The sequence below is a fragment of the Oncorhynchus keta genome, chromosome 15 (assembly GCF_023373465.1).
Source record: "Oncorhynchus keta strain PuntledgeMale-10-30-2019 chromosome 15, Oket_V2, whole genome shotgun sequence".
Lineage (NCBI taxonomy): Eukaryota > Metazoa > Chordata > Actinopteri > Salmoniformes > Salmonidae > Oncorhynchus > Oncorhynchus keta.
Window position 1 is genome coordinate 41,837,253 of NC_068435.1, and position 14,931 is coordinate 41,852,183.

The 14,931-nt window shown below is 42.4% G+C and overlaps 1 protein-coding gene across 1 annotated transcript in view; it reads right to left on the reverse strand.

Annotated features, from left to right (window-relative positions):
• Positions 1-14,931, reverse strand: part of LOC118394966 (coatomer subunit alpha-like) — a 28,339-nt gene that overhangs the window by 12,165 nt on the left and 1,243 nt on the right. Inside the window, exons 2-11 of the mRNA XM_035788685.2 lie at positions 13,286-13,399; positions 13,111-13,184; positions 8,574-8,654; positions 8,329-8,405; positions 8,111-8,220; positions 6,030-6,139; positions 3,531-3,630; positions 3,041-3,259; positions 2,653-2,803; positions 2,415-2,481 (exon numbers count right to left, since the gene is read on the reverse strand). Coding sequence (XP_035644578.1) covers positions 2,415-2,481; positions 2,653-2,803; positions 3,041-3,259; positions 3,531-3,630; positions 6,030-6,139; positions 8,111-8,220; positions 8,329-8,405; positions 8,574-8,654; positions 13,111-13,184; positions 13,286-13,399 — 1,103 coding nt within the window. The remainder of the gene's footprint in view (positions 1-2,414; positions 2,482-2,652; positions 2,804-3,040; positions 3,260-3,530; positions 3,631-6,029; positions 6,140-8,110; positions 8,221-8,328; positions 8,406-8,573; positions 8,655-13,110; positions 13,185-13,285; positions 13,400-14,931) is intronic.

A 14,931-nucleotide genomic window follows, 5' to 3' on the forward strand; every position in this document is an offset into this window, starting at 1 on the left:
AGTCATGCTTCCCCCGAAACAAGACCCGCCAAACAGCGCTTCTTAACACCAGCCCGCTTAATCTGGAAGCCAACCGCACCAATGTGTCGGAGGAAACACTGTTCAACTGATGACAGAGGTCTACCTGCAGGCACTCAGCCCGCCACAAGGAGTCGCTAGAGCGCGATGACCCAAGTAAAGCCCCCCCTTGCCAAACCCTCCACCGGATGACGCTGGGCCAATTATGCTCCGCCTATGGGAATCCCAATCATGGCCGGTTGTGATACAGCCCGGAATCGAACCCGGGTCTATAGTTTTTTAAATTTTATTTAACCAGGTAGGCTAGTTGAGAACAAGTTCTAATTTGCAAATGCGACCTGGCCAAGATAAAGCAAAGCAGTTCCTACACATACAACAGTTACACATGGAATAAACAAACATACAATCAATAATACAGTAGAAATCTATAAACAGCATGTGCAAATGAGGTACACTAGTGACACCTCTAGCGCTGCAATGCAGTACCTTAGACCGCTGCGCCACTCAGGAGGCCCTGAGTGGGACCATTTTTATAAAAAACATATTTAAAATTGAAGGCCAACAGGTCACTGCACAATAGCGAGTAGTTTTCCCATGGTCTAGCTTGTTAGCTTTTGTTTTCTGCTAGTTTGTAGCGGCTGCAGTAGGTGATCAAAGAGGACGTTATTGCTAATTTGGTAGCTTCTCCCTTTTCAAGAATAACTTTAAACAAGAAGTTAAGTTTCAAATGATCATCTGGTGAGTGGAACTGGGTTTATTGCAGCGCACTTTGATGTTAGTCTCTTTGAAAATAGCTTGTGTGTGAAACATTGTTGCATTTAAAGTGGAACTGACAGCATTTTAGCCACATCTGTTCATATACACCCCCAGGAAGAATTAAACTTAGATATGGTCATTTTCAAGTTATGAATTCTTACAATGTTTGGGAATTACGTATACTAATGCAGAGTAGGAAAGCGGCCGTGCGTTTTGACAATTAATAGACATGTAGTGGTGCATTACATGAATCATGCATTGAACTGCATCCATCTATCCTGCCAACAATGCCTTACCGTACGTCATGGAACACGGAGTCAAATATAACCTATTTTTAAAACATCTTATAAAGTTGGTTTTGTAGTAGAAACAGAGAATTTGATATTTATATATTCAAATATTGACTGATATGATTGCAGATATGAAACAGACAAAGTAGTTCAAACGCTGTCAGTTCCACTGCAAATTTAAGGTCACCGGTTACTTTGCGTGAAATGTTTTTTTTCAATGGGAAGTAATAGTTGTACATTTTGATTGGGAAATCCTTAATGGTTGTGTTTTTGTATTCTTATGACTGGGACCTACTGGCTTATTATGTCTGAGTTTATGGACTGCTTATCCTTTAACATCATGCTGTGTGTGACTGCTGTCTTTCCATCGGTCCTATGCAGTGGCGTCTGTAAAAGTGAGTATACTCTAATTTTGCCAAAAAGTTCCCATACGGAAAGGCACCCGGTGTGAAAAATCCTTTTTTACATTTTTGTTTGATCAGATTTCCACTCCCTAAAATAACACTTTTTCTAGAAATAAAAAGGTGATGTCTAAGTCCACAACAATGCTTAAACCACCACATCAAGGCCCATCCATGTCTACGCCCCTGATGCAAACAGGCATAAATACAATTGTGCATCACAAATAGCCTACTAACCAACACTTCAGACTCAGCTTTTCCAATACCTGGTTTGCATACCAATTGCTGGCTTAGTTAGCGTGTACTGGTAGATATAAGTTGAAACGTCTTTCCAACTCTACCGGCTACCAATGTCATTCTTCTGTGAGCTGCTCCATGCTCCACACTCTTGCTGCCTGCAGATGATTATCCGCTGAAACTAGGTTTTGTGCGGAGCGCATGTGAATATATTTCACGTGCTTGGCGATTGTGTAGGCTACTTTGTGCATGATTTCTCTATTGTACTACATAATTGATAAGTCGTGGTCTCGAGACCGGTCTCAGGCACTACATACAACACTGCCTTAAGCACAGACGAAGGATATCAAGGATCTGGAAAGGTTCTGTATGGAGGGAAGGTCTAAGATCCCTCCCAATGGTGTCTCCAATCCCATAAAACATTTTCGAAAAAGGCTCAGTGCCGTTATCCTCGCAAAGGTGAGGTAATGAAAACTGGGTTACAAATAATAAAAATAATAAAGACAAAATCTCTCAATGGTCTAAGTATAAAATAGATATAATTTCCCAATTTTATAAGTACACAATATAGCTCAGTATTTTGTATTATTTATTGTATAGTCTGCTCAGGGTGCCAATAATTTTGGACATGATGCTCAGGGTGCCAATAATTTTGGACATGACTGTATAACCTATTATGTGCATGTAAGTTTGTTTTAAGAGCGAGACTCACAGTGCAGAGCAGGACAGCATTCTCTGCGGGGTTGTAAGACATGCTGAACACTGGGAACTTTGACCCACTAGTAGAAAAACAGAACAGTGGTTGGAAATCACATCATGAGAAAACCAGCTGACCTCTCACATTCTTTTAGAAAATCGCAAGCAGTCCGTCTCATCCTTCAGAATTCAGTTAAAGGACAATACAGTCTTCGCAGTGTTATATGAGCACACACACACACACACACACACACCTGCGGAGCTGCATGACGGCAGTGTCCTTGCTGCTGCTGAAGTCGAGCTGTCGCAGGAAGCGGTCCTTGACGTAGTAGAGCATGTTTCCGTACACAGCGTAGGCCGGACGCTCACGCTCCAGCTTAAAAACCAGCATACCACTGTCATGACCTGGAGGACAAACAGCCTGGTTACGCACTCCACCTCTAATTAACAAAAGTCTTCAACAACACACTGTCACTGACAAACAGTGAAATTAAGTGCAACAATATTCAGTATGTGTGCCCATCTGCATAGGAGGTGAGTCAAGAATACCATCATCTGCCTTACAATATAATCTACTTTGAGCACAATAAAAAGCTCCATTTCAATTTGATTCATTGTTATCATTATACGTTAGTCACTTACCGGCAGCAAATAGGTTGAGGTTGGGGTGAGCGCCCAGCACCCAGAAGCGGTCGTGGTCCCTGCGGAAGGTCTGGACGCCAGTCCTCTTGGACATGTCCCACACACGGATGCTCTTGTCCTCGGAGTTGGAAAGGATGAGCTCCTGGCGGGGGTGGAAGACAGCACAGGACACGTTGTTGTAGTGGCCCCTGCAGGTGTCCAGCTCCCATGCCTTGGACTCTGGAGAGGTAGGAGAAAGTAAGACAATCAAGTTATAAATAATTGTATGTGTGGGGTACAGAGATGAGGTAAGCATTCAAAAATCATGTAAAATACTATTATTGCACACAGAGTGGGGTAATGTGTGTAGGCCAGCGACACAAAAACTAAATTTAATACATTTTAAATTCAGGCTGTAACAACAAAATGTGAAAAAAGTCAAGGGATGTGAATACTTTCTGAAAGCACTGTACATAGTAAGACAATACATCATCCAGTTAAACACACTCACCGTTCATCCTCCAGATCTTGACCTGCCGGTCGTCAGCCCCTGAGACGATGAGAGGCATGCTGGGATGGAAGGCGGCCCAGTTGACCCCACGGTCGTGACCCTTTAGAGAGAGGAAAACTCACATGGCTCATAGCTGGCCCTCAGACAGCTCAGAGCTAATCTTGGGCAGTACAAACTCCAGGACCTACAAATTAAATATGTATTCATTTCAGTGATCTGCTCAGCTCACACCGCTCTGCTTCTCCAAAGACGGGCATATAGGATACTATATAGAACATTCGGATATATATTAAAATATATAGGGCATAGACCTGGGATGCCATATATACACTGCTCAAAAAAATAAAGGGAGCACTTAAACAACACAATGTAACTCCAAGTCAAATCAAACTTCTGTGAAATCAAACTGTCCACTTAGGAAGCAACACTGATTGACAATAAATTTCACATGCTGTTGTGCAAATGGAATAGACAACAGGTGGAAATTATAGGCAATTAGCAAGACACCCCCAATAAAGGAGTGGTTCTGCAGGTGGTGACCACGGACCACTTCTCAGTTCCTATGCTTCCTGGCTGATGTTTTGGTCACTTTTGAATGCTGGCTGTGCTTTCACTCTAGTGGTAGCATGAGACAGAGTCTACAACCCACACAAGTGGCTCAGGTAGTGCCGCTCATCCAGGATGGCACATCAATGCGAGCTGCGGCAAGAAGGTTTGCTGTGTCTGTCAGCTTAGCGTCCAGAGCATGGAGGCACTACCAGGAGACAGGCCAGTACATCAGGAGACGTGAAGGAGGCCGTAGGAGGACAACAGCCCAGCAGCAGGACCGCTACCTTCGCCTTTGTGCAATTACATCAAAGTTGGATCAGCCTGTAGTGTGGTTTTCCACTTTAATTTTGAGTGTGACTCCAAATCCAGACCGCCATGGGTTGCTAAATTTGATTTCCATTGATAATTTGTGTGTGATTTTGTTGTCAGCACATTCAACTATGTAACGAAAAAAGTATTTAATAAGAATATTTCATTCAGATCTAGGATGTGTTATTTTAGTGTTCCCTTTATTTTTTTGAGCAGTATATATATATATACGGCCTCACAACCGCAGACTGAGGATTATTTCTGTCTGTAATGTAGCCCTTTTGTGGGGAAAATCGGATTCTGATTGGCTGAGTTGGCTCCCCAGTGGGTGGGCCTGGCTCCCAAGTGGTTAACAAGGACCTAAAAAAACCATGTGCCATTTAAATGAAATGAAGGTTTTTATGTGCATATTTTCTGGGATCTTTTATTTCAGTTCATGAAATCTGGGACCAACACTTCACGTGGATTTATATTTTTATTCAGTGTGTGTGTGTAGCTTTGGCCTTGTGTTTAAGGTTATTGGCCTGATGAAAGGTGAATTGTGTCTGGTAGAAAGCAGACAACCAGGTTTTTCCTCTAGGATTTAGCCTGTGCTTAGCTCTATTCTGTTTCTTTTTTTATCCTGAAAAACTCCCCAGTCCTTAACAATTACGATTTGCTAGCTAACGTTAGGTAGCTAGCATTTGAGGGCTGACTGTTCTCATAAACGTTTGTGTAATGCAAAAATGAATGAAGGATCCAGTTATGGTGGTAATTCATGTTCTGTCTGACTAGTGCAGTACTGCTTGTCCATGTGCTAGCTAACAGCAACAAGCCCAGATGAGCTAGCTAAACTTGGTGTCAGCATCCAGCAGTGATCAGCTGGTGGTTACATAGTAACGGCATCACCAGCCCGAATACTAATCGAGCTGGCAGCAATTGTGAAAATGGGCTGCGCTGGCCCAGCTTGAATTTGATCATTACATTCGAGCCAACGGAAAGAGGGCTCGTGAGTCCAAGCAACGTATTACGTGACTTGTTTCACTCCTGAGTAGGGGGGTTGAAATCTTATTGACTCAAGACAACTTAGGTTTTCGTTAATTTGTTTTAAAAAAATCTACAAACATTATTCTACTTTGACATTAGGTGGTATTATGTGTAGGCCAGTGACAAAAAAAAAAAATGGAATCCATTTTAAATTCAGGCTGAACATGTGGAAAAAGTAAAGGGGTGTGAATACTTTAATTTTAAGGATGGTAAAAACGTTTTCAGTGTAAAAGTAAAACCAGACACAAATTATGTAGAAAAGATAATGGAGCTATATATATATATATATATATATATATTTTTAAATATAAGACCATCTTTGAGACCTAACAATCAAAATAAAAACTACAGATAGGGATTTTTTTTTAGTCATGGCATGGAGCTCCCATTTTATTATGTTTGAGTCACTTAGATTGCATAAGAACAAAGCATAAAACATGGCAAATGTGTAGAATTGCAAGAGATATGCTGTAAAACGGCAACATGTCTTTGTGGCCAAGAGGGCCTCTAAAACCACAACTACTACCACAGCCCCCACGCTAACTTTGTAACCACTGTTGAAAAATATCCTAGGGGAAACACTGACTTTACTTTCACCATACATCAATGACTCACCTCGAGCACGTGTTTGACGACGGCATCGGAAGCGCCGAACAAATCGACGCCAGAGATGCCTCGCACCTCAGTCTCCACGGCACTGGGAGAGAGGTTCTTCTTCCTCAGACCTGGAACCAACAAACATAGCACCACGCACAAGGGGAATCCATATACACGTTACACAGGGGAACCCACATACAGGGGAGGGAGAAAGAGACGGATTGACACACGTTAATACACTCAGAGATACCATCAGTGAGAGGAAAGGCAGTGCATGATTTGAGAGCTCTAACACAAAAACGTAGCTGTTGGAACACACACACACAGGCACTGAAAAGCAACAACACAACCTGTTTTCTCAGTGTGGTCCTAACTCGAGTCCAGGAACTACCATCTCTTTTTAACGGCACTTCAAAACAGCCATGATGGGGTTAATTAATCACCAACACACAAAGAGCATCCCAGTTCCCCGTCATTGGATCACAATTAAACAATCAAAAAAAGATGATGTCCAGGACTCGAGTCAGAACACACACTTAATATGGAGGGAACAGTTTGTGTCAGTGTCGCTAGCCCAGGGAAATCATGTGGTGAACAAATAAGCCAACAGGATCAGGAAGAGGATTCATGAAGGAGAACTGCACTAGGAACCCATGTGCAGGTGTTGATGTTTCCAGGGAGAGCATGGGGACAGGTGACACAGGTGTAAATGGGAAGGGATGGACTTGGCTGATGGGCTGGTGGTTGGGGTTGTAAAGAGGTGCTCTGATTGGGCGTTGAATGTCAGGAGGGGTGAGTAGTATTTTGGAGAGTCCATGCTTGGGTTAGACACTACTACAAACTAAACATCTTTCTGCTGCTTTGAGGTTTGAGTCATGCCAAGAGTTCATGCTTACTGACCAACAAACCTATCAATTACAAGTTAATGTAATCTACAGCATTGATCAGGAAATGCAAAGATGATATTGAGAAAGTCTGAAAGAGGATGTTATGGCTACTTACAGTATTACTGACTGTGCCGTGGAGACATTGCGCACTGCACAGGTAGAGCATTATATCACGCATATATGACGTATTAGTAAAGGGTAATAACAATTGGTAAGTTTGCGAGGTGATGCGTTATCATCAATGGGAGCAGTTAATAGTGAGTAGTAGCACGGCACTGATGCCTAGTTCACTTAGGGTATTTGAGAGGTGAAATGGTAACGGCCAACTGAGCCTGGAGACAGCGGTTGGCTATCATGTAATCTGGGACATTCATGCACACAGAATAGTGACAATAAATAAGGGAAATCCACACCTCCCAGCTGCACAGGATTGTGAGCTACAGTACATATCTACCTCAATAACCTTGCACATTTACTCGGTACTGGTACCCTGTGTATATAGCCAAGTTATTGTTACTCATTGTGTATTTATTCCTTGTGTTATTATTTATTCTATATTTTTCTTTATTGTTGGGAGGCACCCGTAACTAAGCATTTCACTGTTAGTCTATACTTTTTGTTCACAAAGCATGTGACAAATACAATTATATTTGGTTATGAGAAGTCACTGAAGCCATGCATGCCAACACTGATCTACCAAAGGAGGAACAGAATTATGTGGTGTGTGTGAGTTGAGAATGGGGTAGGAAACTTAGATACCTAAAATGGGTTAGTATATGAGAAGAGTAAAAGAATGATGGAAGGACAGTCAAACACGATCAGACGACAAATAGATATTTAAACATGCAGAAGCACAGAAACACCTCTCCCATATTCTATCTCTCTCACCATCTAACAAAGTGTTAGCTCATTTTACTACCTTGCTCTACAATTCTTCACTGAAAGGTATTTAGTTCCGTTCATAGCTATGCTCTCATTATCCTCTTCCCCTATTCTAAAAACGATATCCTTTTCAATCTCTCTATTCACCTGTCCATCTCAACTAAGGAGAGAGGTGTTTCTGCAAAGAGCCCATAGAGATTCATTCTCTACAAAGAGGAGAGGAAGGGGTTCAGGACATGTCCTGTCCCTGGCTTCCTTTCCATACCACCCAGTCCCCTCCCCAAACTTCACCCCCACCCGCTACCCTGAGTCCCATCCCCACGATCTCACCAGAGATATCCCACACGCGCACAGTCTGGTCCAGGCTAGCCGACACCACCAGGTCCTCAGATGGGTGGAACTGAGCACACATCACATAGTGATTATGCCCTGTCAGGACACTGCAGGGGAGAAACACAAAAAAATGATATCATCATTTACAATTAGAAAAACAGACACATGCAAGCGTTTGAGTGAGGTGCCAACTCTTAGCTCAGGCACAGACTTACCACACGCATGTCCTGGACTGCCAGTTCCAGATGCGGATGGTCTGGTCATCTGAGGCACTCAGAATCCAGGGATAGTCCTGGAGAAAGGAAAGGGTTTCAGAACGCATTAGAGCCATTTGTCATTCTATACCAGAACATGAAACTAAGGGATAAACATGACATTCAAAAGGTTGGGCCGTAACGTAAGTGACAACAAAATGGATGTAGGCTAGCCACTTTGTATGTAAAAATGAGAAAGGACTCACATGATGGAAGAAGGTGGTGCGGATGTAGTCCAGGTGTCCAAGAAGAGTGAAGAGGCAACGCCGCAGCTTGTAGTTCCACACCTGGTAAAGGGAGATACACAGTTAATAGAGCAGTGACATCACAGTTTCCCAGTATGTTTTAGGATGTATTCTCTGCTAAAACAAATGAGGGAGAAGGTGAGGGTGTATGAATTAGGAGTGTAAATGTTTAAACGTTCAACAGAAATTGGGATCCTTAACGTTAAGAAAAATCCTTAATGGAAAACAATGTTTTTTCCCCCTCACAAAATGTAAATCACAGTGCAGCTGGCTCGCTTGCTCTTTCTCTTCGCTAATGATGAGAGTGTGTGTTCCGTCTTCAGTCTGTTGTGTGTAGAATATCCTATCCTGTTCATTGATGATAGGCCCTACTTCACTGGAGTTACGAGATATTGGAGGCCAAGAAATTGCTAAATACAGTATTTTAATGCGAGATACAACTTTTGACTGCTGATAGATAGGCCTAGTTTATGGTTCTGACTCCGTCTGCCTGGTGGCCGATCTGCCTATATCGTGAAGTATACAGAATGGTGTTGTCTGCGTAGAAGTGGATCAGAGACTCACCAGCAGCAAGAGCAACATCATTGATGTATACAGAGAAGAGAGTTGGTTCAAGAATTGAACCCTGTGGCACCCCCATAGAGACACCCCCATAGAGACAGAGGCCCGGACAGCAGACCGTCCGATTTGACACACTGAACTCTATCAGAGAAGTAGTTGGTGAACCAGGCGAGGCAATCATTTGAGAAACCAAGGCTGTCGAGTCTGCCGATGAGGATGTGGTGATTGACAATGAATACGGCTGCACAGTAATGTTTCTTATCGATGGCGGTTAAGATATCGTTTAGGACCTTGAGCGTGGCTGAGGTGCACCCATGACCAGCTCTGAAACCAGATTGCATAGCAGAGAAGGTATGGTGAGATTCAAGATGGCCGGTAATCTGTTGACTTGGCTTTCGAAGAGCTTAGAAAGGCATGGTAGGATAGATATAGGTCTGTAGCAGTTTGGGTCAAGAGTGTGCCCCCCTTTGAAGAGGGGGATGACCGCAGCTGCTTTCCAATCTTTGGGAATCTCAGACGACACGAAAGAGAGGTTGAACAGGCTAGTAATAGGGGTGGCAACAATTTCGGCAGATAATTTTAGAAAGAAAGGGTCCAGATTGTCTAGCCCGGCTGATTTGTAGGGGTCCAGATTTTGCAGCTCTTTCAGAACATCAGCTGACTGGATTTGGGAGAAGGAGACATGGGGAAGGCTTGGGTGAGTTGCTGTGGGGGGTGCAGTGCTGTTGACCGGGGTAGGGGTAGCCAAGTGGAAAGCATGGCCAGCCGTAGAAAAATGCTTATTGAAATTCTCAATTATAGTGGATTTATCAGTGGTGATCAGTGTTTCCTATCTTCAGTGCAGTGGGCAGCTGGGAGGAGGTGTTCTTATTCTCCATGGACTTTAGTGTCCCAGAACTTTTTTGAGTTAGTGTTGCAGGAAGCAAATTTCTGCTTGAAAAAGCTAGCCTGCCTGTGTATAATGGTTTCTAGCTTCCCTGAACTGCTGCATATCACGGGGGCTGTTCGATGCTAATGCAGAACGCCATAGGATGTTTTTGCGTTGGTTAAGGGCAGTCAGGTCTGGGGAGAACCAAGGGCTATATCTGTTCCGGGTTCTAAATTTCTTGAATGGGGCATGCTTATTTAAGATGGTTAAAAAAAAAAAACAGGCATCCTCTACTGACGGGATGAGATCAATATCCTTCCAGGATACCCCGGCCAGGTCGATTAGAAAGGCCTGCTAGCTGAAGTGTTTCAGGGAGCGTTTGACAGTGATGAGTGGAGGTCGTTTGACCGCTGACCCATTACAGATGCAGGCAATGAGGCAGTAATCGCTTCTAATGTTAACATGCATGAAATCAAGGATATTACAGTTACAGAAGTCATCAAAAGAGAGCGCCTGGGGAATAGGAGTGGAGCTAGGCACGGCAAGGCCTGGATTCACCTCTCCATCGACAGAGGAACAGAGGAGGAGTAGGATATGGGTACGGCTAAAAGCAATAAGAATTGGTCGTCTAGAACATCTGGAACAGAGAGTAAAAGGAGGTTTATGGGGGCGATAAAATAGCTTCAAGGTATAATGTACAGACAAAGGTATGGTAGGATTTGAATACAGTGGAGGTAAACCAAGGTATTGAGTGATGATGAGAGATATTGTCTCTAGAAACAGCATTGAAACCAGGAGATGTCATCGCATGTGTGGGTGGTGGAACTAATAGGTTGGATAAGGTATAGTGAGCAGGACTAGAGGCTCTACAGTGGAATAAACCAATAAACACTAACCAGAACAGCAATGGACAAGGCATATTGACATTAAGGAGAGGCATGCTTAGTCGAGTGATCAAAAGGGTCCAGTGAGTAGTGAGGTTGGTTGGGGTCACGGCGATTCAGACAGCTAGCCGGGCCATCGGTAGCAAGCTAGCATAGGATGGAGGTCTGTTTTTAGCCACCTTGTTGCGTTTCCGTCGATAGGATTAGTGGTGTTCCGAGTGGTAGACGCTATCAATCCAATTCGAAAAAACCCCAATAGATATAGTTATAGAAAATGTAAAAAAAAATAAGAAAATTGTCCGATAGGTCTATTCAGATAGTAGCAGATAAGACAGCTAACGATTAGCGGACCGCAGATGGGCGTTCAGGTAACGTTGCGACGGAGGAGCCAACCGGATAACTCCCTCGGGCAGATAACGTCGGTAGTCCAGTTGTGAAGGCCCGGTGGGGCTCCGCGTTGGCAGTAAAACGGGTCCGGATAAGTGATTGTAGCCCAGGGGTGACTGATGGAACTCTTCAGCTGGCTAACTCCGGAATAATTTATGTTTGCTCCGGAATCGACGTAAGCCGATAGTCACACATAGCAGCTAGTTAGCTGCGAGATCCAGGTATAAATGTCCAGAGTTAGCGGTTGAAATCCGGGGACACGGAGAGAAAAAAATTAAAAATAGGTCCGGTATGTTCCGGTCCTGGCCACGCCGTACAAAACTTAGCTTCTGGCTGGCTTCTATGGAGGATTACAGATTTGAGGTAAATAATGCTTTCTTTTTTAAAAAATATATATAAATTGGTGAGGCGGGTTGCAGGAGAGTATTTTGAAGATGAGTTTATGGAAAATAAAAATATATGTATAAAAAGGTATGCGAAGAAAGTTGTAAATATATATATATATATATATATATATATATATATATATATATATATATGGTACACGACAAGACGAGGACAAAAGACGTCTGACTGCTATGCCATCTTGGAGATGAGCCAAGATGCAAGTGTTTGTGTTCTCTAAATTACGGAAGCTAATCAGTCTCCTCCTTTTCAAAAACACTGAATCTTAGGAGTCGATTCCTAGCAGAAGGGGTGTTCTCTTTCTACTAAACGTCTTGGTAAGTCACAGTATTTAAGTAACTTTAAAGCATTTTGTTACACTCGCATTAACATCTGCTAACCGTGTGTATACACCAATAACATTGAATTTAATTTAGGAATGAGTGGGTCTGCCCGTAAGAAGTAGACAGGCTGTGTGCAGGCAGATTGAGATTATTTGTTTGACAGTTCTGGTCGCCTAGTAATGGACGTTAGTCCTGCTTCAGAAGCGGCATTCCTTTACAGACAAGTAAAATGCCCATTCAGTGGCGCTTTGAAACCATCTACAGACAAGGAGGGTCAAGAGGTTGATTTAATTTAGAACAATAGTGTAACGATGAGTTTGCGTTTTGCCAATTTAATCAGCATTGGCACTCATGTTTATGGCAAATAATTTGACCAAGTTTATGGCAGGTCGATATCATCTTATTTTACATTAAAATAAGCTTTACGGGACTGTTTTATTTACCATAATTCTATTATTACGAATTAAATTTACTGTAAGGGAAACAAAAATGTCCTATGTTGCAGTAGAGGCCTTTGGAATAATGCAAAACATATCTTTGACTGAGTTGATGAGCGAGTGGAAGCAAACGAAGCCAGTCTACCTGCATCACTTTATCAAATCCTCCTTCAGTCACATGCATGTGAAACTTTTTGATTTATATATAGTACCAAAAATAACATATTCTGCACTTTGTGACACTAACTTCTGTCAAATAACTCAATTCAAGAGGTGCAGCTCTTTTTCCAAATATCACTTTCTCCAAGAATATCCTCGCAACTTTGCGGGTTGATATGCATCTGATGCGTATGCTAATGGGGACGCCCGGCAACGTTAGCAATGTTCTCTAGCGGGTACTAATAGGCTGAAAGGTCAGGCAGTTCTAATGTTAAAAAGCCATTGTATGCTCTTACAGACAAACAAACATGTCGTAGCGCTTTCAAGGGTATATACACATATGTAATAGGACCATTATTCTGCATTGTGAATTGACATGGAATTGTATGATTTTTTCCCTTATAATTTTAACGGAAAAACTATTTTTTTAAGCAAAATTGTAAATTTTTCACATCCCTAATATAAATGTCTAACCTTGATTTTGTAGTCATCACCTCCAGACACAAAAAGAGGCTGCTGCTTGTGGAAATCAATTCCTCTGACAGGGCCTTTACAATAAAAACACAAACATCATAATCAATAACCAATCAAACTGGATCAAATCCTTACATTTTTTTGTTGTTGAAATTTGTTACAAAACTCATTTTACCATCATGTTCATCGAACTTGTCAATCAGTGTGCACATTCGATAGTCCCACAGCTGGATGACTCCATTGTGAAGACTAGCAAGGATCCAGGGCCGCTTAGGGTGGAAACTCAGCCCTATGGAAAAGAAATGGTTTTAGAAAGTTGACTTACTAGTCTTGTAAATCCGCCCCGTGGCAAAGCTTGACACATTGTAGGCGGTAACAAGTTTGCCAAGGGAGACTAGCTAGTTATACAACCTGTGTCTACTAGCTATGACACCAATGAATGGCAACATGGTCATCAAGTACACAATCAATGATTATTGGTGCTTTCAAGAAACTTGGAACTCGATGAACGATGTCACTGATCTTCAGGTCGGAATTCTAGAAAGATACCCTAGTTTCAGATTTTAAATTCTGAGTTGGATGACCGCTCTCAAAAAATATTAGCCCCAATCGGAGATAGTTTTTCCCCCCAAGTTATCAGTTGTCTTGAACGCACTGAAGTCAGATTTCTGAGATCGGAAGCCATGTTCAAAACATACACACACACACACATACATACATATAAGCTGGCGACTCACTAGCACGTGGGCTTGTGCTTGAGAGATTGTATATGAGACAGGTGTTCATTTTCTATAATGCCTGAGTCACTAAAACTGTATGTGCATTACGTGGTCTGCCACTGAGAGGACGATCAGCTGTCCGTCTTGTCTCCCTGTAGCACTGTCTTAGGCGTCTCACAGTACGGACATTGCAAATTATTGCCCTGGCCACATCTGCAGTCCTCATGCCTCCTTGCAGCATGCCTAAGGCACGTTCACACAGATGAGCAGGGACCCTAGGCATCTTTCTTTTGGTATTTTTCAGAGTCAGTAGAAAGGCCTCTTTAGTGTCCTAAGTTTTCATAACTGTGGCCTTAATTGCCTACAGTCTGTAAGCTGTTAGTGTCTTAATGACCGTTCCACAGGTGCATGTTCATTAATTGTTGGGAAACAGTGGTTAAACCCTTTACAATGAAGATCTTTTAAGATATTTGGATTTTTACAAATTATCTTTGAAAGACAGGGTCCCGTTTCTATTTTATATTTGAAATTCTTCAAAGTAACCACCCTTTGTTTTGATGACAGCTTTGCACTCTTGGCATTCTCTCAACCAGTTTCATAATGCATTTCAATTAATAGGTGTTGTGGAATTTATTTCCTTCTTCATGCATTTAAGCCAATCAATCAGTTGTGTTGTGACAAGGTTGAGGTGGCATATCTATTTGGTAAAAGAACAAGTACATATTATGGCAAGAACAGCTCTAATAAGCAAAGAGAAATTACAGTCCATCATTACTTTAAGAAATGAAGGTAAGTCAATCCTGAAAATTTGAATAACCGAAAGTTTCTTCAAGTGCAGTCGCAAAAACCATCAAGCCCTATGATAAAACTGGCTCTCATGAGGACCGCCACAGGAATGGAAGACCCAGAGTATCCTCTGCTGCAGAGGGTAAGTTAATTAGAGTTAACTGCACCTCAAGATTCCAGCCCAAATGAATGCGTTACAGACATCTCAAAATTAACTGTTCAGGGGAGACTGCGTGAATCAGTCCTTCATGGTCAAATTGCTGCAAATAAACCACTACTAAAAAACTCCAATAAGAACAAGAGACTTGCTTGGGCC